General features: G+C 38.4%; 2 protein-coding genes across 5 annotated transcripts in view; one reads left to right on the top strand and one right to left on the bottom strand.

Annotated features, from left to right (window-relative positions):
- Positions 1 to 7,054: 7,054 nt before the first annotated feature.
- On the bottom strand, positions 7,055 to 11,646 carry LOC131891882 (chemerin-like receptor 1). The gene is made up of 8 exons (XM_059241563.1): positions 11,023 to 11,646; positions 9,899 to 10,083; positions 9,624 to 9,813; positions 8,898 to 9,034; positions 8,620 to 8,790; positions 7,829 to 8,090; positions 7,437 to 7,746; positions 7,055 to 7,259 (listed from the first exon to the last, which is right to left on the bottom strand). The coding sequence occupies exons 1-8, from the start codon at positions 11,417 to 11,419 to the stop codon at positions 7,106 to 7,108; spliced, it is 1,806 nt and encodes a 601-aa protein (XP_059097546.1). The 5' UTR covers positions 11,420 to 11,646; the 3' UTR covers positions 7,055 to 7,105.
- A 1,248-nt stretch (positions 11,647 to 12,894) lies between these two features.
- Positions 12,895 to 20,601, top strand: part of LOC131891885 (LIM and senescent cell antigen-like-containing domain protein 1) — a 9,739-nt gene continuing 2,032 nt past the window's right edge. The window contains exons 1-9 of one of the 4 annotated variants that reach the window (XM_059241568.1): positions 12,895 to 13,039; positions 13,331 to 13,405; positions 17,208 to 17,315; positions 17,378 to 17,607; positions 17,678 to 17,753; positions 18,265 to 18,406; positions 19,968 to 20,064; positions 20,142 to 20,328; positions 20,400 to 20,504. In XM_059241568.1, the coding sequence (XP_059097551.1) occupies positions 13,389 to 13,405; positions 17,208 to 17,315; positions 17,378 to 17,607; positions 17,678 to 17,753; positions 18,265 to 18,406; positions 19,968 to 20,064; positions 20,142 to 20,328; positions 20,400 to 20,504 (962 nt within the window). In that variant the 5' untranslated portion in view covers positions 12,895 to 13,039; positions 13,331 to 13,388. Of the gene's footprint in view, positions 13,144 to 13,330; positions 13,406 to 15,425; positions 16,238 to 17,028; positions 17,132 to 17,207; positions 17,316 to 17,377; positions 17,608 to 17,677; positions 17,754 to 18,264; positions 18,407 to 19,967; positions 20,065 to 20,141; positions 20,329 to 20,399; positions 20,505 to 20,601 lie in introns of those variants that run through there. The other 3 variants (XM_059241569.1, XM_059241566.1, XM_059241567.1) reach the window with 3 other exon arrangements.

Below are 20,601 nucleotides of genomic sequence, written 5' to 3' on the forward strand. Positions count from 1 at the left end.
GTGAATCACAAATTATACAAGCATAGGGTGAAGAAAATTAAATTACTATTTTGGTCTTGAATTGCTGGGAATTCATTTCAGTTTGTGCTCATGCAACAGCTGAACTTGTTGGGGGGTTACTTGTTCTGGGGGCCTCATTCTCAACTTCAGCCCTTTCTTACTGCTCATGCCCTGCTATCAGCCTAAAAAGGTCCATCTAAAAGTAAAAAGAAAAAAAAAACAATCTCCAAAAGCAGCTAAAACGCTCCTTCATTGAATCGGTTTCTTCTAAATTTTCCACGACAAATTTCGAGAAATTAGTGTCAATTGATAAAATGGGAATAGTTTTGAAATGGTGCAAATCGAGCAGTTTTAGAATACCAATTCCATAAAGCTTTCCTTGAACCCCCGTGTCATATGTTGGTCGGAGGAACAAAGACCAAGGACACTAGAGCAAGAAAGCGCCACATTTTTGTAATCAACAAACCTTTCCGCTAACTTAGGTCTAGTCTAGTCTAGTATGATGCTGAAATTTTCTAATGTCTATTATAGGCATACCTATTGTTCAAAAAGTGTTGCTAATATTATTTTTGTAACCATTGATGGCAGGTGCTTCAAACAGCCTTTCAATATACTTTAAATGACTTATATCATGTCTCGAAATATAATTACTGCAAAATGATAATTAGACATTCATGATAAGGCAAGAATTTGCTCTAAACACAATCAGTCAATATGTTTTACCTAATAATACTATTTAAAGAAAATTGTTTCGGGAAGATCTTGACAAACTTTCAAGTGATTAAGTGCTCTTGTTATAAAACCATCATATCTCAATTTGGGAATTGTCCACCAAATCAAAAGTAGGCATATTTTAGCTCTGAGCTACATATTGCTCTTTAAACTCATTTGAATGCTTTATAATCAAAGAGAAGGATACATCTCAACAAATATGACACTTTTTTTAATTGATTGTTTGGATCCTCTTTCTAAAAACCCAATTTTTTGGAGTTTAAAATGCAAATCTAGTGGACTGAACTTTGGTCTTACTCTGCACCCCTCAAAAACTGCCCGAAACAACTCTTCTATTTTTCATCAATGCCTGATGTTTTTTTGCCAAAATGTGTGGATTAAAACAAGATTATCAATTGTCCATGCCAGATATTCTGATTTCTGATATGTTGAATGTCCTTTTTTCTTATTTCATACTTTAATTTCCTTAATGGTCAGTTCAAGTTCCTCTTTGGTTCTTGTTCATTTTCTTCTATAAATGTGCTTAGACAAGTTTTGTCCAATATTTTGCTGATTTTAAAGCCAATTTGTTTAGTTTTTATTTACTTGGTGTTGATGGTTATTTCATTTTCTCTTTTGACGTTTCAAGTTAAGTCAGAAAAAGAGAGAACATTATTTATTATTTACTAAAACAGACACTTAAATGTACTGTTTAGCTTGGGCAATCTTGTTCTGTTGATACTTGAGTTACAGGCTTTATAGGGCTTGTCATGTAAACGCGTTCATGAACAACTGACGTTATCCCATGGTGTAAAATCAAAGACAATATGCCCAGTCAAACTGCAGTGTATGCATTGAATTTTGACATTTATTTCAATTAACCTGCTTGTCTAAGCAAATAGAATTGCGTTATTGAGCCAATATGATAGTGCGCTCACCGATTAACACCAAACATGTTCATTTTGTTGGGTTTTGGAACACAGCTCACTAAAAATCACTCAATTATTGAAAATTCAATTTGGCGATGGTGCAAGTTGACTGTGCTGTTTGTCTTTGTTATCCATCTGAAAAATGTCCAAAATTGGACCACATGTTTCCTTGAAGTTCATTCACTTGACATGTCCTATTCAGCGCAATAGCCTAAGTTGGCGAGCAAAGGAAAGCCGTGATGTTTCCTCTCTTTAAATTCCCTGCATAGACCATCAAACTATCCGCTCTAAGCCACAATGTAAAAATCTGTGGCTCAAGCCAATCATGGTGACCACATGTGAACATTTACTTTTGGATTTATCTCTAAGTTGTGAGATATGGAAATGCAATTCTATTTTCATTTTAACTTAAACCAGATTGTCTTGATCTTAGTGCAAAATAGTTTGTTTGGATTGTGAACGGTCTGTACGCTTCTGTCGTTAAAAGTTTACAATTCACAATCCCCACCAATTTTAAAGCTGTATTTTTTAAGCCATATCATGTGAATCAGGCAAAGATGTGATTATTGGCTACATAACTCTAATTAAACAAGCTCTTGAGTTGCCAGTCAAAAGATAGATCCAAATCAGTTCATGAAGTTTCAGCAATACCAGTTGAAGGAACAGAAATTTATTTCTTAGTTTTTTGTATGTTGACAAACATAGGGCAATATCTACTGGTTATGGGAAATTACGATGATCGATGAACACTCAATTGAAGCAGGAGGGGTTTCGCCTCTAACTTGACCGAAAATTGTGGTATTGGAATAGTCACCATCTGTCTTATTTATTCCCTTTCTTGCGATGTTCTTCCTTCAAGGCCTGGTATTTGGATCGCCGACATTACGTGTGCTCTCCCGCTCCACGTCCGTTCAAGTCAAGTTTTACCCCTGTGCTCTCTTCAGATGCGGCCCTACCAGATCAAAAAGTTTGCAAGGGCCGCAACGAAAAAGACCACTACTTCGACTAATTCGATGGCGGGCTGGTCAACTCCAAATTCTCGCAGGACGTGACCAACGCACCAGGAGCGTTAAAAAATTAACGGCCGATAGAATTTTCAAAGTAGATTTTGATGCTGAAGGGGTCCATTCCCTTGGCCCATCACATTTATCCGACTATTCATCAACCGGAAGAACGCTCACTGGCAGCTGACGCCACGCCGGCCACCAGTGCATTATTTATTAGGGATGGGTCGAACTACCCCAGACGTGCTAGCACTTAGTTCACAAGAAGAGAGATGTGACGGAGTATTTTGGTTGCTTTCAGAGTGCCTGCTTGCATATGTATTACAACATTCGAACATTCATTGTAATTCGTATTATCAGATTTGATTATCTTAAGATTAGACTCGGCCCATCCCTAAAGTGAGTAATTCTGGCACAGAAAGAGAATCATATTCAATCTCGTTTGCAGCTCGTAGAACACAGGGTCTAACAGGTTCATCTCTTAGACCCTGTACTGGAGGCAATAAGTAGTCTGTAAACGCTCAATTGTACTCTATTTATGACGTCAGATCTTTTTCCAGTATATCTTGACGATTTAGTATGTAATAGCATGTCCTTGACATTTTAAGAAGTCTCTCCATTACACTGCATGCAAAAAACCGTCGGATAATTAGTGAGCAAAAGTGACATCGAAAAATTTCGGCGTCTCGTTGGACGAGACCACATTCTCGAAGTCTGGCAACGAGTTACCGTCCTATTTCACTAAGTCAAACGATGCCAAAGTTATGGAAAAGCTTGTTAAAGTAAAGCTTGAAAAATAACGATAGAGATAGCATTCCTGACAAACGGTATGGCTTCCGAACTCATTTCAGCACTGTGAAGCAATTAGTACAACATCTTGTCGACATAACTGAGTGACTTCAGCTTTATGATTGTATAGACGTTATATACCTGGACTTCAATAAAGCGGTGTTTATTGCTCAATTATTTAACTTATTTAAGTATTAGTGCACACGGCATTCAGATCAGTAAAAAGAAGATAAAATCGAAATTCCCATGAACCAAATACACGTCAAGTCATATCTTGAAATCACGAAGTTTTAAAACTGATTGTTTTCTTCATAAAGTTTAGCTTGGAATAAAGAAATAATTGACACTGTAATATTTTCATTGTATTTCAAATTTTCGCGCTTACTTTGGGCCGAAAGGTTGAGAGCATTCAGACCTCATCTGGCAAGGCGAGTGAAGTTATACTACTGGGCTTGCAAGAAGCTCCAATTCCCACGTCATTCTTGATTAATCAAATAAATGTATCTTGTCTGAAAAAAAAATGGTAGCTGAATGAAATGAAACATGAAATTGTGCTTTTATTTTTAATGAAAGCATTGAATGAAACGATCATTACAATATCGTCAATGTATCACAATAAAAATATTTGCCTTTGCTTCTGACATTGGATATTGTTCCGGAAGTGCTGGATAAGCAGATTCTTTGAGAGTTGCCGTTTTCCATTTTGTCCTAGCGCAAGGAATGGTCAACTTGTCCGAAAATTATGAAGCTCTTCAACTAAAACCATCTCTGCCTCGAACCCTTCGACAAAACTCTCAAGAGTCGCCTATATTTGTCGACTTGCTTTGTTTGGGACGTCGAAAAACCGTTCCAAATAGGAAGTATCCAAGCAATTTTAGACACCCTCCTTCAACTTTAGATCGAAAAAATACTTCCTCTTCAACTTTAACGACTGAAGATAGATAAACAAACATCTTTTTGGCTAATATATCAAAGCCGCGATTAATTAGAACTTCATTGAGTATACTTACCTCAAGAGGAAATCCGTAAAATTTGACGTCTTTGATTTAGTTCAACTTCTTGAAAATCGTTGTGGATTAGAATCAACTCGAGAACACCATTCGCTCTGGTGGCTACACCAACATGCTGAGAGAAATTGCGCAAGATTGCAAATTCTTCCAGCTTTTCGAACGACTGAGATGTCTATTTCGAAATGGGAATATGCCCATCCGGACTAGCCTCCCACTCTACAACGCTAGCCGGAAAATTAAAGTCCTCTACAAAGAAAAATCTCTAGCACACTGCCTGATCCAACTCATTTCCAGTGAATTGGAGAGCTGACATTAGAGCATGCTAAACAAGAAGGGGGTCTATACATTGTTACAATTGAGGAAGGGGGGTGGGATGGGATTAGGTTTACGAATAAGGTCGGCTCTAGAACTACGAAACTGAGCTATCTTATTTCTGGGCTTTCTTTGCGTCCCTTCTACGTGGACGGAGGTACACCGTACATTAAAGCACGTCTTAAGCCTCGTATCGTGGACTGACGGCACATGTACGGGTGAAAAAAAGGACAATCTACCTTTGAACACAGGCCGAACTTGAGAAGCTTTTGACACCATTTAGGATGGTCAAACTGACAGCCTTTTCCTTCTTCAGGACAAGGCTGCTTCCGGTAAACAGGACAGATTGTTTTCTCCAAAATTATCTTATTTTGCTTCATTTCAAGACGAGATACTACTTCAACCTCTACATTGGTCAAATCAGTCGACTTCTCAACTACTGGGTGAGCCTGTTCTTCAAGCAGCACCCTGGTTTCATTGATCCAAGCAACTAAAGCCTGTATATAATAAACGGCTTATTGACTACGGAAGGATCCTTCCCTGCTAAGACCAAGTCCAAACATTGTCTAGCCTCTTTGCTGACTTTTACAAAAAATAGCTTCCATCATGAATGCAGGAGGAACTATCTATTAGCAGCAAAATCAAGAGGCTAAGAAAAAGAGAAAACATAAGGAAACAAAAAGGCTATGCAATCATGTCCTGAGATACAGGACAACGAAGCAAAATAGGAATGAACTACTTCACATCAAACTAAATATTCTAATCTAAGAGGGAGATAACAAACATGAAGTAAGGGACAAAGAAAAGCAGTTTATTTCTGTGTTTTTGTGCTTTTTTCCTAGTTTTACATAAGACCCCTGGTCAAAGTCAGGGTTTTGGTCACATAGATGAATGAAATCTCTCCCTCAACGGCTAGTTTCCCAAGAATAGATGGTTGGTTTTGGAAATGGGTTGGGCAGCTACATGGGAATAGGAACGTATTTCGGGAATAACGGTGGGAAAAGAAATATTATGAAGGCAGATTTTTACATTATTTGTTTTATTTTAAAAGGTGTTTATTTAATTAACATATTATTTCATGAAGCATTGGTTATTTATTTTCGAAATTTCAAATACTGGCCCTAACTTTGGCCTAAAGATACGACAGTTTTAAAATGACCATTTTTCAATAATAGCATGGGCCCTGAGTTAATTTTTCGCATTCTCTTGCTCCAAGAGCCTAATTCTACGAGAAAATGCCATTGAAGTTTTTAATTTGTGGCAAAAATCAAACGTGAGTGCCTGAAAATGACAATCACACCTCTAAATTTCTTGGCGTTTGATTTCAATATACTACATCAAGTGCTGACATTTTTGACCCATTTTTAACAAATGCACATGTTTTAAATATCCTTATATGGGTATAAAAAAACTCAGTACGTCTTTACCTTCATACAATAGATTTTGGAAAAAAATGAAAAAGCATGTCTATTTTTTGTTGGTGACTGTGTAGTTTCAAAATCTGTTGCAAGATTTGCAACAATTGATATGAAAGAGGTGTGGTTTGGTATCTCTATTGAACCGGCGAAAAACTTTTGTTTCACTCTTCACATCCCCATGGATAGCGTTAATCGTTCTATGATTATAATAGTATCAATTCAGCAATTCTCGGATGCAGAAGTGGCGAGTGAGTTGGTTGGGTGATAAGAGGACTTTCACCAGATGGTCCAAAAACTGCTGCAAAAAGCTTCAAAAACTGTTTTAATGTAGATAGAGACGAACTAAGCAGTGACAATTTAACTTTTTAATGAATAACTCCTGTGAAGGAGCAGTAAGCTATTCCCTACAAGAATGACCCTAAAATCGATGGATTTTCATGTCCAAGTACCTGAGGATATTTAGAAAGTGTTAGGCATTATGCAAGGTGAATCAGCCCCTTGAAAACATTCCATGAATTAAATGGCATGCATGATTGTTGAGAAGAACAATATTATAGCAACCCATCTTTATTAATAAACCTTGGGTTTTGGGTCGTCTGAGACCTTAGAATATCTGGTCTGCTTTAGTCTCAAATTTCAAGGATCCTTCAATTCAAGAAAAGGCGGACTCGCCATAACGATTTTCCTCAAATTTCATTGTTCCCAACTTGATGCAATTAAATAACTATTTTTGACCACTAAAAAGTCGGACATTTCGAGATCCAGTGTTAAGAACGAATTCTTTTCACTTTCAGCAAACTCTATCTCTATTAAATCATTTTTGAAGTCCTGCAAATTTTGTTTGAGTTCCTCCATTGGACAGATGCCATTACTGCTCACGTTTATAATAACAGCAAACCATTGGAGTTTCAAGGGTTGACATGACTTGTTCTTTATTTTGTATAACGTCTTCCTGAGGGTCTGTAAGTTAACATTGACTTCGTCATTTCCCGAAGTTTCAGATCATATAGCATTTGTTGAAGTCGCTCCAGGTTAAACTCCATCTTCTTGTCTTCGTCCATAACCTTGTCGTTATCAGACATATCTCTGAAAGACGTAAAACACGACAGTTTAGCACCTAGTCCAAAGGAAATGCACAAAAAGTATGGAAAAAGGACATTGACCTCGTCCAAACTTACAAAACTTTGGGATGTTGGGAAAATCTCCCTTTTGAATTTTGACACTTAAAAATGAAACTGAATAATTAATGAGCAAAACTAATACCTGGAGATAGAATTGGCCGGAGTTAGCACAGTGTCTTTAGTGATATCTTCAAATGACGAAGAGGCGGTTGGTCCTTGAGAAGATCCTATTCTCATCATGTCCAAAATGGGACTCCCCTGAGGCTTCGGGGCAGTCACCGAAATCCTTCGTTTGATCTTCTTTGGGATGGTGAGAAGGCCTTGAGCGGCTTGATTCAGGGCACTTGACTTCTTGGCTGGTTCTGGCGTGATCGGCATCTTGTAGAACAAATTGCCTTGATCAGCTTTGGGAGCACCAAAATCCATTGAAACAACCCTATCGGCAATTTGACCTATTGAAATAGTACACCACCGTTACGACCTCCTGACTTAACAATGATCATGATTGGTGAGTTATTGTGAAAAGAGGGTTACCAGTAGAATAGGATTTGGTTATGTTCATACGTTTGGGCCAAGACCTCTTGTTTCGCTCGTGAAAGAATGCATCTCTTCCTACAAGACTTTTTGGCTTATTGTAACCACTGGTCATCACACCATGAGCCATAATTGGTGCCAAGCCCATCACACCTTCGTGAATGATGGTTTTGCCTACCATGGAATTCATCTTGATGTCCACCCGTCTGAACAAAGCTGTGGCTTGGTTACCTTTATTTCCTCGGACGATGACGAAATTAGCCTAAAGACGGAAAACACGAGTTTTTTTATGATGAAAATGGTAGTTTTCGTACCGCTAATGATTTTGTTGCTATCATATTTAAGTTTGACAGATCAAAATGCAATTGTCATATCGGTTGATCAATCAACATTAAATTTCCTAAAAAAGATGGTGATGATTATTTATGTATATATCTGTGTCGAAATGCATTTTTGATTTAAATATTGATTTGTATGTATACGAATGAAAGATAATAAGGCTATTAAAAAGTTGACAAACTGACTCAACAAGACTGACGATAAACTCGAAAACCTTCCGACTGGTGTTACTCAAAAGATCCAACCTTTTTTCTAATTTGATCAGTGTTAAGATCAATGATCATTGTTTAATTGAAATTTAAAAAAAATGTATAAGAATGGGAGGGTGTAATGCTCTTTGAAAACTGAGCTTGAATATGCCTTAACCTCGCTCGACCAAAACGGATCAATGCCCATCACTAGAGCAAATAAAGGATGAAATGAAATACTAACTCAGTGGCTGTGGTTTTCACCTTTTTCTTGAAGAAGCATGGAAACGTCAGCTTGAACGCCTTTCGCATGGTGTCACTTCGATATCCGTAAAGTATTGGATTTAAAGCACTCCCGGTGAAGACAAAGTAATACTTAACGTCGTATAAAATGGGCCCAATTATATGGGTGTACACCGAATCAGCATCAAAAGACTGAAAGAGGAAAGAGACAAAGTTGCAAGTCGCCAATGAAAGAGGAAAGTGTCTGGTTTCCAGATCTGGGTAGAATGATACTGTGGGGAGGCATGATGTAGACATACTCCATTGTTGAGGTACAGCACGAACGCGTCATAGAGGGTAAAAAACTGCCATGGAAACCAACTGATGATCTGAACAACCAAGAGAAATACGAGCGTCTGAATGACCTTTTGGCGAGATCTGGCGACTCGAGATTGAGCTGAAACACAATGAAAGTCATCGTAGTAGGTACAGGAAACTGTGCCATCTTATTTCAAGTTTACATTTGTCAAGCCTAGTGAGAAATGTTGTCCCTGGAGTCGTGGGATTGTCCTTTTTTTGCCGGACCAACAGTGGTTAAAACATCCCTGGCAATCAAACGATTCCAATCAATGAATCATAATAATCTTGGGGTCAGTTGCTGGCTAAACATTGACAGTTCTGTTCAATTTTGTAGGCATAAGTTGATCTCAAAACATGCCGTGGGGCTTCCAAGTTGTGCAACTGTCTCAAGACAACGTTATTAAAAGGTGAATAAAATGAGACCATTGCTATTGCCAATCATGCAGTCACGCAACCTCTCTTTTGATTTTATATTGAGGTTGCAGGAAGGCAAGTGCATCTGATAAATCAAGTTCCTCTGTATTTTCTGAAAGTTCTAAACGCAGTATCTAAAAACTGTCTTCGTCCATTTTTTTCTTCAAATTTTTTGCGCCATTGTTACTAACTTCAAAATTGTGAAGAGGCGCTCTTCAGGGAAAACAGTTTGAACCCATCCTCGAAGATGTTGATGCAATAACAACAATTACCTGACATGTACGGGAATTTATTTTTGCTGGCATTGAGTTGCTTGAAGATGAGAAAGTAACAGACAACCATAACAATGGTGGGAATCCACACCAAGAGCCCCAAAAGAGCCAACCAATAGATCCTAATCAGGTCGGATGACTCTCCTTGATCGTCGCAATTGGTCTCAATCAGATTGCTCCACTGTCTGGTCTATGGGGGGGAAACGCCATTACACCATTGAAATTTTGATCGTAAACCCCAGAAAGATTTGAATTTATAATTACTAATCTCTTACCCAATATCGACGGAAGATTATGGTAGGAATCGCTGCGGACAGGGCAATCACCCATATGATCCCAATGAGCAAATAAACCACAGCATTGGAGAGTCGAAACTCTCCTTTGCTTGAAAAGTGTATCCCGAGGAATCTGACAACACTGATGGTGGTCAAGCTTAAAACGCTGGCCAACATGAAAGTAACTGAAGTGAAGTTAATGAGTACATAGTATTATGCCGTTGTTATGACTTTTAATCATTACGTCAAGGTTAATTGCTATAAAGTTCTAGTGGTCACTTGCTCTATTGTTATCGTTATTTTGATGTACGCAAAAAGTGTCTAGTCGGCGTTAACTGATGACATCTGGTTATATTTAAAGATGCTCCGAAGTAAGTTGAAAGACCCGAGCAATCGGTTGGAAAATTGTCGCTTAAGTGTTGATGTGACGCATCGTCATATGTTACTTTATTTTGTTTTTTAAGAAAGACCACACGGGAAAGAAGTTTGTAACAATCCTGCATATTTTTAAGTGCAACACGGATATTTACTATGATCCTGTTTTATTTATTTAATTTTATTTTTTAAGGTAAGAAAATACAAAAGAAATTTGTAAATACTGCCTTTTTATACCAAAAGTGGGATTGATTTACTGCTTGCAAAAACATTCGAGCGCATTGCAGTATTTTTTTTAGCAGATTGACGATGCAGTTTCTTTGTTGAAGGGGCTCAAAACCATCAAATTTACCTATTGGTTACGATCTCTTTAAATCAGTGGGACACAAAAACCATACAACTCATATTTCCCCAATTTGAAGACAATGTGCCCAAGGATGTAAGGCGAGAGCCAAAATCAACACTTTTTAATACTTAAAAGTCTAATATAATCAGTATATTATGCATATTTATTAACTAAACGTGAACGTATCAATTATAGCATTTCTTTTTCCTTTTGATTCTCTTGACTTCAGAAGGTGCCCCAATATTGATGTTCTTCATTTATTCTGTTTTAAACATTGTTAGATAAATAAACAGTTCTTTAAGTGACTTTGTTACCATATATCTTCAAGTAATACTATAGCACTTAGGCCATGTCTTTGGAAATATATATTGTGGACATGATGTCAATTTTTGCTTATACTTACCGATTAGAAACGGGGTAACGTTGCAAATGAAATCCCCTAAGTAATAGAATCTGAAGATGACGTTCTGTTTGAAAAGATACAGTAAAGGGTTGAAGATTAGGTTTAAGCAGTCAGATGCACACATGTTCCACAACAACAAGTTGGTTCGATTCAACAACAGGATCTTGTTGTTAATCATAATGATGATTATAGAGAGATTCCCCAAGATTCCGATGAAGCACACCAAAAAGAGCACGGACACTTTTAAGGCCACTTCCCAGGTAGGTTTAATGATCCAATCATCCGGGGAAACTTCCCAAAAATCAATGTCACATGTGATGCAATCCTCTGGAGATTGCCATGGATGACTTGGCAAGGTGGACCAAGTCAGGTTGAGGGATTGGTTGCTTGGTACCATATTGGTTTTCAAACATCACTCGACACAATATTGTTGAAGCAAACACATTCCAGAGAGACTTTTATCTTCAATGTTAACTTATTTACAGGATCTCATGGACTGACCTCCTCAGAGATAATTTTGCCTTCTCAAAGCTATTAGATAACATCCTTAAGCCCCGTTCAATTCGATCTTCGACCGAAAGGCCTCAATGGAGAGAGTGGAGAGCAATGAGGAAAGCAGAAGCTGATGTTGCGCCTTCTCCATGGCACATCCTATCTCTTATCTCGTTTCATTTTTTTTCGTCTCATATAAAACAACACTATCAAACACTTGAAAATACATAACAGAAAACAGCTCTTTCAAATTGTGAGACCAACCACCTACCTACTACTTTATACTAATCTACTCGTCCCTCGTGTTCATTCCCCGCCAACAACAAACGGATCTTGATTGCTTAGAAAACGACGCTGAAAATTTTATTAGTCCATTCATGACATAACCTATTAGCAATTGTTTTGTGGCAGTCTTAAATCTTGACATTGAAGTTTGAAATTTCCGCGTTTTTGGCCTGCTCTCGCCCGTCCTTGAGCTGCTCCTGGAGTTGTTTGCTCAAAGCTGTACATCACCAGAGGGCAAGCGGAGACACTGCTCACTCTGCTTCCTTCCTTCCTTTCACTGACTCAGAGTCTGGAACGGGCGGGCTTTTCTTAAAAATAGCTTGATGATGGAGTTCTGACATAGAGTGGAATCACAGAGTGAGGTAGAGGAACTTGTTTGGCGTTATATGGCTGATTTGGAACTAAAATGGAAAAAATGAATGAGAGTTTTAATGATGTTTTGGACCTGTCAACACGGCTTCTTTTCAGAGTTGTGATGTAGGAATGAAGCCCAAGAACAATTCAAGGAGGGGCTTAAGATTACCTAATTTTGACACACATGGCAGGTCTATCTGTGTTGATTGGATTGTTGAGCTAATGCTCTCAATTCTTAATCTATGTTTCATCAAAATACTTACATGTCAAGATGGAACTTTGATTATAATAAAATGAAATAGCAGTTTTGAATATTATTCCTTCTTTGCCAAAAGGAGAAGTGTCAAAAGATGATTAGAGGGCAATAGATTAGAAACTCTAATGGAAATGTGCACATTGACAGCACATTTTAATTACAAACGGGAAGCAAAAATTAATTGCTTTGTCACAAGGGGTATCTTAGTATACTTGCTTATTTTGTTGAAACAACGTCACAAAGTCACATCAAATTGGAACAGGACACTAATGTCATAGATATGGTGCATGTCAAATGGCATCATAGTTATGAATAAACTGAAGGTACTGCTGTCACGTATTCATCTTTACGTCAAAAGTATTGATGAAAAACTGAACGATTGATGTTATCACACTGCAGCCCCCAAATTGGAATTGACCTCTCAAAAAATTCGTGACGTCATCATGCAGCTGTTGACCAGTCTAGCCTGAATTGAAGCCCCGAACCCCGTATGACTACTCTACATTTCTCTATGTTCACCTGAGCAAGCTATGCTCAAATCTGACTCCACAGCTTATGCTCAAGGCCAAGATAAACACATCCATTTAAGCCATTCCACGGAGGAGCAGAATCTCCAACCAGGAAGAAGAGGTAAATTCCACAAACACCATTCCTGGGGTGTCTCTCTCCCAGCCTATTGCATTTTTTCCACCTTGCCCTTTCCTCTAATCCCATCTTTTCTCCCTGCTAATGAGGTGAGGTCCATGTTGATTTCTGATTACAGCCATAGATGAGCATTTGAGGTGTGCTCTAATTGTGTGGGTGTCAACCAAAATGTGTGTGAGTGTGCCATCTGCACACCTGGAGACATCCCAAATTCCAGCCTAATCCAATCCAATCCTTGAGAGCTTGTTCATTGAGATTTCGTTTGCTCTCTTACAGTGGGATTGACAATAACATCTTTGAACATCTGGGGTTGTGGAAGTGGTTATTCTAAGCAATGCCCCCTTTACCAGGGTAAGATCATGCTTGACAAGCCCTATCATCCAATTTGTTTGGCTACATAAACACATTGTGGATCAAAACCAAGGTTCAAGGTTGCGTCAATTCGGAAATTTGATATGGCTCTTCCTTTGGAATATTTGGGAGGAAATCTGTGCACCAAGTTGAGTGCATTTAACATATTAGGGGCAAGTTTGCGTCCGAATACTAATCAACAACAAACGTCAAGTGAGGTAGGAAGAAGTGGTTTGAACATATTTGTAATAAACACGTGTTTATGAGGTTTCGACAGGTGATATGATAGTGTTGTTGGGTTGAGTCATCCATATCTACATGTGTAGAGGCAAATTGTTGCGACTCAAAGTTTATTGAATGCAAAAGTTCAGCCTTCTCCATCTAATTAATAGGACTCTACTCAAATTTTTGGGATCATTCGACCCAAGTAGACCATTCAAAGGTTCTGCTCATAAAAGTACATTTTTCACCCTTGGGTGCGAAGATACCTTCTATTTTTTCCGTCATAAACCTTTAAAAGTCCGAATTCGACGATTAATGAGCAATTCTTATGCGAGGAGCGCATCGAGGCGAAAGTTATTAAAGCACAAATTAAATACATGCAAACAACGATGAGTCGGTCATGCGAGACTCGAAGATGGATATTTCTACATTTGACGTTTACAGTAATGAAATGTAAAAGAAAATACTTCAAAAATAGTTTTTCACCTTCACCACACCTCAAGGTTACACTAGAAAAGTTTTACTTTTAGGCCGTCAAAACACATAAAAGAGAATTAAAGATTAACGAAAATCCTCGTAATTTCATCTTATGATAATTTTGTAAGGGTATGCCGTTATAGTTTATTAGCTGCCAATCATGTCAACTATTCCAGTGAATAACTTACGTTGTTATCATTTTGCAAGTTTGAAGAGGGAACAAAGTTGGAAAAACACATAAAACACTTGGTTCGATCGTATAAGCCGCCCTCAAATATGGATATTATAGTTGAACAAATATGCACGTTAAAATGCAACCAAAACTAGAAATGAATTTTTTAATAGATTACAAATGCTTTCTCAGAGTAAGCTGTTTACTTCTATTTTATCTCCTTTTCAATTGAGAAAAAGGGATCAGGTCAATAAAATAACTCAACCTGTTGGCGGATATCGAGCTATCGTTGAAAATGTATAAATTTATTCAAGAAAAACAAATTGCATGGAAATATGACATGCTTCAAAAAACCGTATTTGACAAAATTCTTGTCATGCTTTTTGTGACAAAAGATTCAAATCAGCTATCTTATTTCTCAGACAATTTTAACACTTATCTTTTTTAAGCATTTAACTATATTAAATTATGTGTCTACCTTCTTTTATGTAAAAATTATGTCTTTACGCTTTGAGTGCCAATGGAGATATTCAATTATTTCAATAAATGCTCCAAAATTTCTACTCTTTGGAATCAATTATTTCCAGTTCAAAAATTTCTTATGAATTTTAAGGCCACCAATAAAAACCTTTGACGGCTTGGAATGACTTCCATTTAATTCTTTCAAAAAAGAGTAACTTTGCATTTTTTGGCATCATGCTCTTACTGGTTTTGGCAGTCTGAACTTTGTCGTTAAGCGCCACTAAAACCTAGGTCCACTCGTTCAAAAAACAATACGAACGTAATATCATTTCAAAGTGAAGCACTTGCCAAATTACTTTTTACCGGAAGAAATTTCAGATCTGAAGCTTTAGAGCAATTAACAGAATTTACCTTCATGACGACTCATTGTATAAAAAAAACACGAAGAGGAGGGGGAAGTCCTCTAATGAATGATCCAAAGGCAAAAGGCCGAGCGGCCTTTAATTTCCTACCAGATCCATAACGGAAGTTTGTGAAGGCTCTTACTTCGAAAAGAGTGTCGACGATTGGCTCCAAAACTCCGTTGAACGTCTTTGTTTGGCATGCGTTCGTTAAATGAGGATTGTGGTGACGAGCGAGTCGATAAAAGCTTCATTTTGATAACAAAAGGAGATAAATTCTACCACTTCGAGACCCTCAGGACAGGAGTCAGTTGATGGCCTTTGACAGAAGTAGGTAGCTGCAGAGCTGTGAGCCTTATCGCCTCGAGTCCACTTGACAAAGTGCCCAAGTCATCGTCCGAAGGTTAAAAAAAAGTGGACGCGACAGTTGGAAAACAGTGCAATGAGCGGGATTGGACACCTTTCTCTAAACATCTCACCCGAGGATAAGCCTCGGGATGAGTCATATCCTCCAGAACAGGATCGATTCAAGGCCAATAATCAGTGGCCAGTTGCTCCCAGAGAGCTAACTTCTCCTGCAATCGTGAGGTTGGCCGATCGGAGAGCCCTTTTACAAGAAGGCATCTACGACGTTCCCAAGTCTCTCCTGGAGGAGAAAGAACAGGAGAGTGACTACGATATTCCCAGGCCCTTAAATATCATCCCTAAAGAAGAACCACAAGTGCGGCTCCGACGGAACAAGACCCCTCCTAATCAGCTCAATATGGGTGGCCATTTCGAGGATTGGCCACTCTCTGAACCGACCACATCGATCGATCGAGGCGAGTCGGAGTTGCATTACCTGGTGGAAAACACATTATATGCCAAACCTTCAGTGAAAGCGAGAAAAGCGACCCCTCCAGAAAAAACGGCGAAGATCACATCAGATACTCCCACAAAGACATTGTATGCCAATCTTTCGGTGAAGGCGAGGAAAGTGATCCCTCCAGAATTGCCGCCCAGGAACACGCCCAGCTCTCCGGATCCACGGTGCTTAACACCCTTGGAAGCTAGTCAAGGTCAAACATATTTCAATGCCTTGGATGTCCAGGAGTCGAGGTAATGTGGGACGAATTCGTCGAGGAAGACACATTTGGTGCAGCCAGCTATATTAAGCGTTTTCATTCAAGGTTTGACTTTGAGCCCTCTTTCAACGGCAAAAATAAGACTGTTTACCATTGACAAATACGTGATTATGACAAAAGACTCATGATTTTTACTGATATTGTAGCAATTCTTGAATAAGCCAACAAATTGAAGCTTTCCATGCTCTAGTAGGGGGTAGATATCTAATTTATCTGCATTAATATCTGCATCTTGACCGAAAAACACTTTTTTGTAACAATAGAACAAAAGTTAAAATGTGAACCACAAGTCACTGTGATGGCTGACATAGGACACTATTCTTGTGCAAATAATTCAATAATTACATTAAATATTAGAAAAATACTCATGGGCTCAGTCCACAGTTGGCATGGACTGTTGTGAGAGGCAAGATTATCTCTTTCGTACAACATATTTGACGACAAATTTTGGAATAATTCTGAATATGTTGAAATATTTCAACGATAACGTTGCAATGCATGTTAAAATCACAATTTTTGACCCAGGTGTACAAATACGTCATCTTTTGAATGATAACTGTAAGTTGTGAAAGCAGTTTGGAGATTCATTTCGCAAATTAAACTTGTAGATATAAGTATGATGCATTAAAATGAGCAGATTCATTGCTATAGTCGCTAGAGGGCGCTGCCCTAATGTTTCTAAAGAAGGGCCCTCTAGCAAGCGATGAAGTGACACAGGAAGCATGATCTTGTTCATATCGCACTCGGAATGGCCGCAACCCTGAACCCTGTATTTGCCCATATGTCGTAAATTGCACTGGCAGATCCGTTCTCCCACTCATAAATTGAATCGCTTGAATAAGTCCGCAATGGAAATGAACGTGAGCGAGTACGTGGAGAACTTGAGCAAGCATAAAAAATGTCTATGGTATGTTTCAATTGTAGTTTTGGTCTTATATTTGCAGAATGATCAACATGGAGAGCATTTCATGTGCTCGCTGTGAGAACGGCTTTGAACCCCGCGCCAAGATTGTGAACTCCAACGGAGATTTGTTCCATCCGCAATGTTTTGTGTAAGTACCCGAGTAACAAGAGAGACTCAATGATTTTGTATTCTCATTTGCTTTGCCTTTAGTTGTGCCCAGTGCTTCCGTTCATTTCCGGATGGTGTGTTTTACGAGTTTGAAGCCCGGAAATACTGCGAGCATTGCTTCCATGTGCTCTACGCTCCGTGTTGTGGAAAATGCGGCGAATTCATCATTGGGCGTGTCATCAAGGCCATGGGAGCCACTTGGCATCCTCAATGCTTCACGTGCGAAATGTGCTCGAAAGAGTTGGCGGATCTTGGATTCACCAAAAATCAAGGTGATTGATGTATAAAAGGCAAAAATTGGGTGGTGACTTGGTCTTTAAACTTCATCGTTTACATCTTCAGGACGTGCCTTATGCCATGATTGCAACGCCAAGGTGAAAGCCCAAGGGGCTGGAAAGCACATGTGCCAAAAGTGCCAGTAAGTCGATTTATAAATCATATTATAACCAACAAATTGAAAGGTTTGATCAGTCCAATAACTTTGTAGCTTGAATGTTGGTGACGTTATTAACAGTACTCGGAATGGAACGAGGTTTTGTGGTTTAGATTGTCCTTGTTACGCTTCTTCATGACAAAAAGCAAATGCTCAAGATTTCAAAAAGAAACTTCGAATTTTGATGATCATGTAAGAAAGCTTTTAGACGGTTAAATCCATCTATGAAGTGCAAGGGTCTGTACTTTTTTGAAGCACATTTGTTTTCTGTTTCTGGGTATAGTAAATATATATATTTGTATATAAATCTACACATTTTAATCTAGAACTAAACGGCTTTTTTATACAAAGTTCAGAGCAGAATTGAACCGGGGAACTCTTTTAGAATGTCAGCCACAAAATGAACCTTATTTCCGAGCCCCCTCCAAATATCAGATCATCCTTCCCTGATGTAAACAATACATATTCAAAGAGTAAGCCTTTTGTTTGTTTTTAGCTCGGTGATTGATGGTGACCCATTGCGGTTCCGCGGTGAGGTATATCACCCGTACCATTTCAATTGCGCCGGATGTAGTACGGAATTGACTTCCACAGCGAGAGAAGTCCGAACCAGACCAGGCTACACTGCTAATGAGTTGGTAAGAAACAAAAAAGCCTTTATTGAAGGACCATAACATATCATATTATTGGCATTAGTGTAAGATTTCATTTTCTGCAAAGGATGTGGAGCTATTTCAATCAAATTTGACTAAAGATGTTTTCATATGAATTGCAACATCAAGTGACTAAGTTACATTAGTAGTGCTCAAACCAATGACCGCACCTATGAACTTGTGACACTATTAATGGTTCAGGTCATTAACATTGTCCATATATACTATATATATATTGTCCATACATAAACAAGTTTGAAGATAAGAAGGGTAATGATGAATATTCTAGTTATTATTAAACAATTGATAGTCCAAATTAAATAAGTCCCTTGCCACCTGTACCCATTGAAAAAAAGGGTAGCAGTCAGGGCAAAAGTAATGAAATTGCAGCTAAAAAAATACGGGAATTCATTCCTTTTTTCGAAAAGGGAACTGCAATCCATTGGTACCAAAGAGAAACCGAAAAAACTACACGCTACTTGTTTCTTTCTTGAAGCTCCAGAGTAGCCTTTAACTTTTAAAAATTATTCTCTCCATAAGAACTACTAGAACTCGGTATAAATTAATATTGAATATTTGGAAAAGGCTTAAAATATTTTATTCAGTACTATCAAAGAATTACTTTAATTTAAACTTTCAGCTTAATCTAACCCATGAATCAAAACTTATTTCCTCCCAATAATCTCTACACAACTCTTCACACATTGAATGAGCTAGTCTTGCTGTGATAATCTATTATTGGAGGCAGGCTAAATCATTCATTCTGCGCCTTGTTATGTGCAATGCTTTGACAGGGCGTTATTTCTAACCCAATTGTTTCATTGAGCTGGATTTTGAAAGACATAATCAAAATGACCTGAGGCCAGTCAATGTTTTTTGTCAGAAAATGCAATACGTTCACTTGGTTCCAAAATTATAACTTTCGACCCTGGAACTAAAACCATGTTCCAGTTGTTCATCCATGAACCTATCATTTCCACACAGCTGATTGTTCTTAGAGTAGAATTCTCAAAGGCTGGGATTCACCAAACCTCTGTGCAATTTTGGCTTAAAATACCGGGATAACTATCGGCTGAACTGAGCAACTATTTTCAAAATTGATATTGCAATAAGGACCCTTATTTGCAACGTCTGACAACCGGAACAAAACGGGAAGACCCACGACAGATTGCTAAACAAACCACTCGTGACATGCCATGAAAGCGATTTCTTTTCCGGGCATTATGTGGCCCAGGTCACTAATTATACATAAGATTTTGAAAGAATTTGCCAAAAACAACCCAAACGTATTTTACCTCAATAAAGAAGTATTGGCCCAATTGACTCTTTATTTGTAGAGGCTGAATCACAAAGCGCCCTCTGAAGTGCAGAAACTAAACCATATTTCGCGAAGCGTAAGGGGGCAATGAGTTTATGTTTAACCGAAAGTCTTTCATCATAATTTTTCGTTATTATGTAGCGGTTAGAAACACTCAGTGAAAAATTATGTTTGAAGATAGTTTTGTTTAACATGCTATCATAAACGATGCAATTTTGTCCCTTTTAGAATGAACTCTACTGTTTGCGATGCCATGACAAAATGGGAATACCCATTTGTGGTGCTTGCCGTCGACCCATTGAGGAGCGTGTTGTGACCGCCTTAGGTAAGGTTGCTCATTAAACCACATAAACGCAAAGAAAAAAATTGTTATCATATGGATTATTTTGATCTTCCATCCAGGTAAGCATTGGCATGTGGAGCACTTTGTGTGTGCCAAATGTGAAAAGCCTTTCTTGGGTAATCGGCACTATGAGCGCAAGGGTCTGGCTTACTGCGAGACCCATTACCATCAACTGTTTGGGAATCTCTGCTACGTTTGCAACTTGGTCATTCAGGGTGATGTCTTCACGGCCTTGAACAAAGCTTGGTAAGTTGCGAGAGTCTCGAAAAAGGTTTGCCGGGTTGGATGAAGTTCTGAGATTATGGATGATCTTTCAGGTGCGTCAATCACTTCGCTTGCTCGTCGTGCGACCAAAAGATGACGGTGAAAACAAAGTTTTATGAAGTGGATCTGAAGCCTGTGTGCAAAAAGTGTTATGACAAGTGAGTATGCATTTTAATCTGAAACAGAGCGGTTTTTTTTCATACAAATAGCTATTATTAATGGAAATCAGTAGAGGAAAATTTTGCGATTCGCGCC

The sequence above is a fragment of the Tigriopus californicus genome, chromosome 12 (assembly GCF_007210705.1).
Source record: "Tigriopus californicus strain San Diego chromosome 12, Tcal_SD_v2.1, whole genome shotgun sequence".
In the NCBI taxonomy this organism is placed as follows: Eukaryota; Metazoa; Arthropoda; class Copepoda; order Harpacticoida; family Harpacticidae; genus Tigriopus; species Tigriopus californicus.

Bases quoted from the DNA above. Each gene is read 5' to 3' on its own strand.
- LOC131891882 (XM_059241563.1), bottom strand. From the start codon at position 11,419: ATGGTACCAAGCAACCAATCCCTCAACCTGACTTGGTCCACCTTGCCA. The intron at 9,814-9,898 runs GTAAGAGATTAG...TCCCCCCCATAG, and splicing joins TAATCTTCCGTCGATATTGG to ACCAGACAGTGGAGCAATCT. The intron at 8,791-8,897 runs GTATGTCTACAT...TTCCTCTTTCAG, and splicing joins TGCTGTACCTCAACAATGGA to TCTTTTGATGCTGATTCGGT.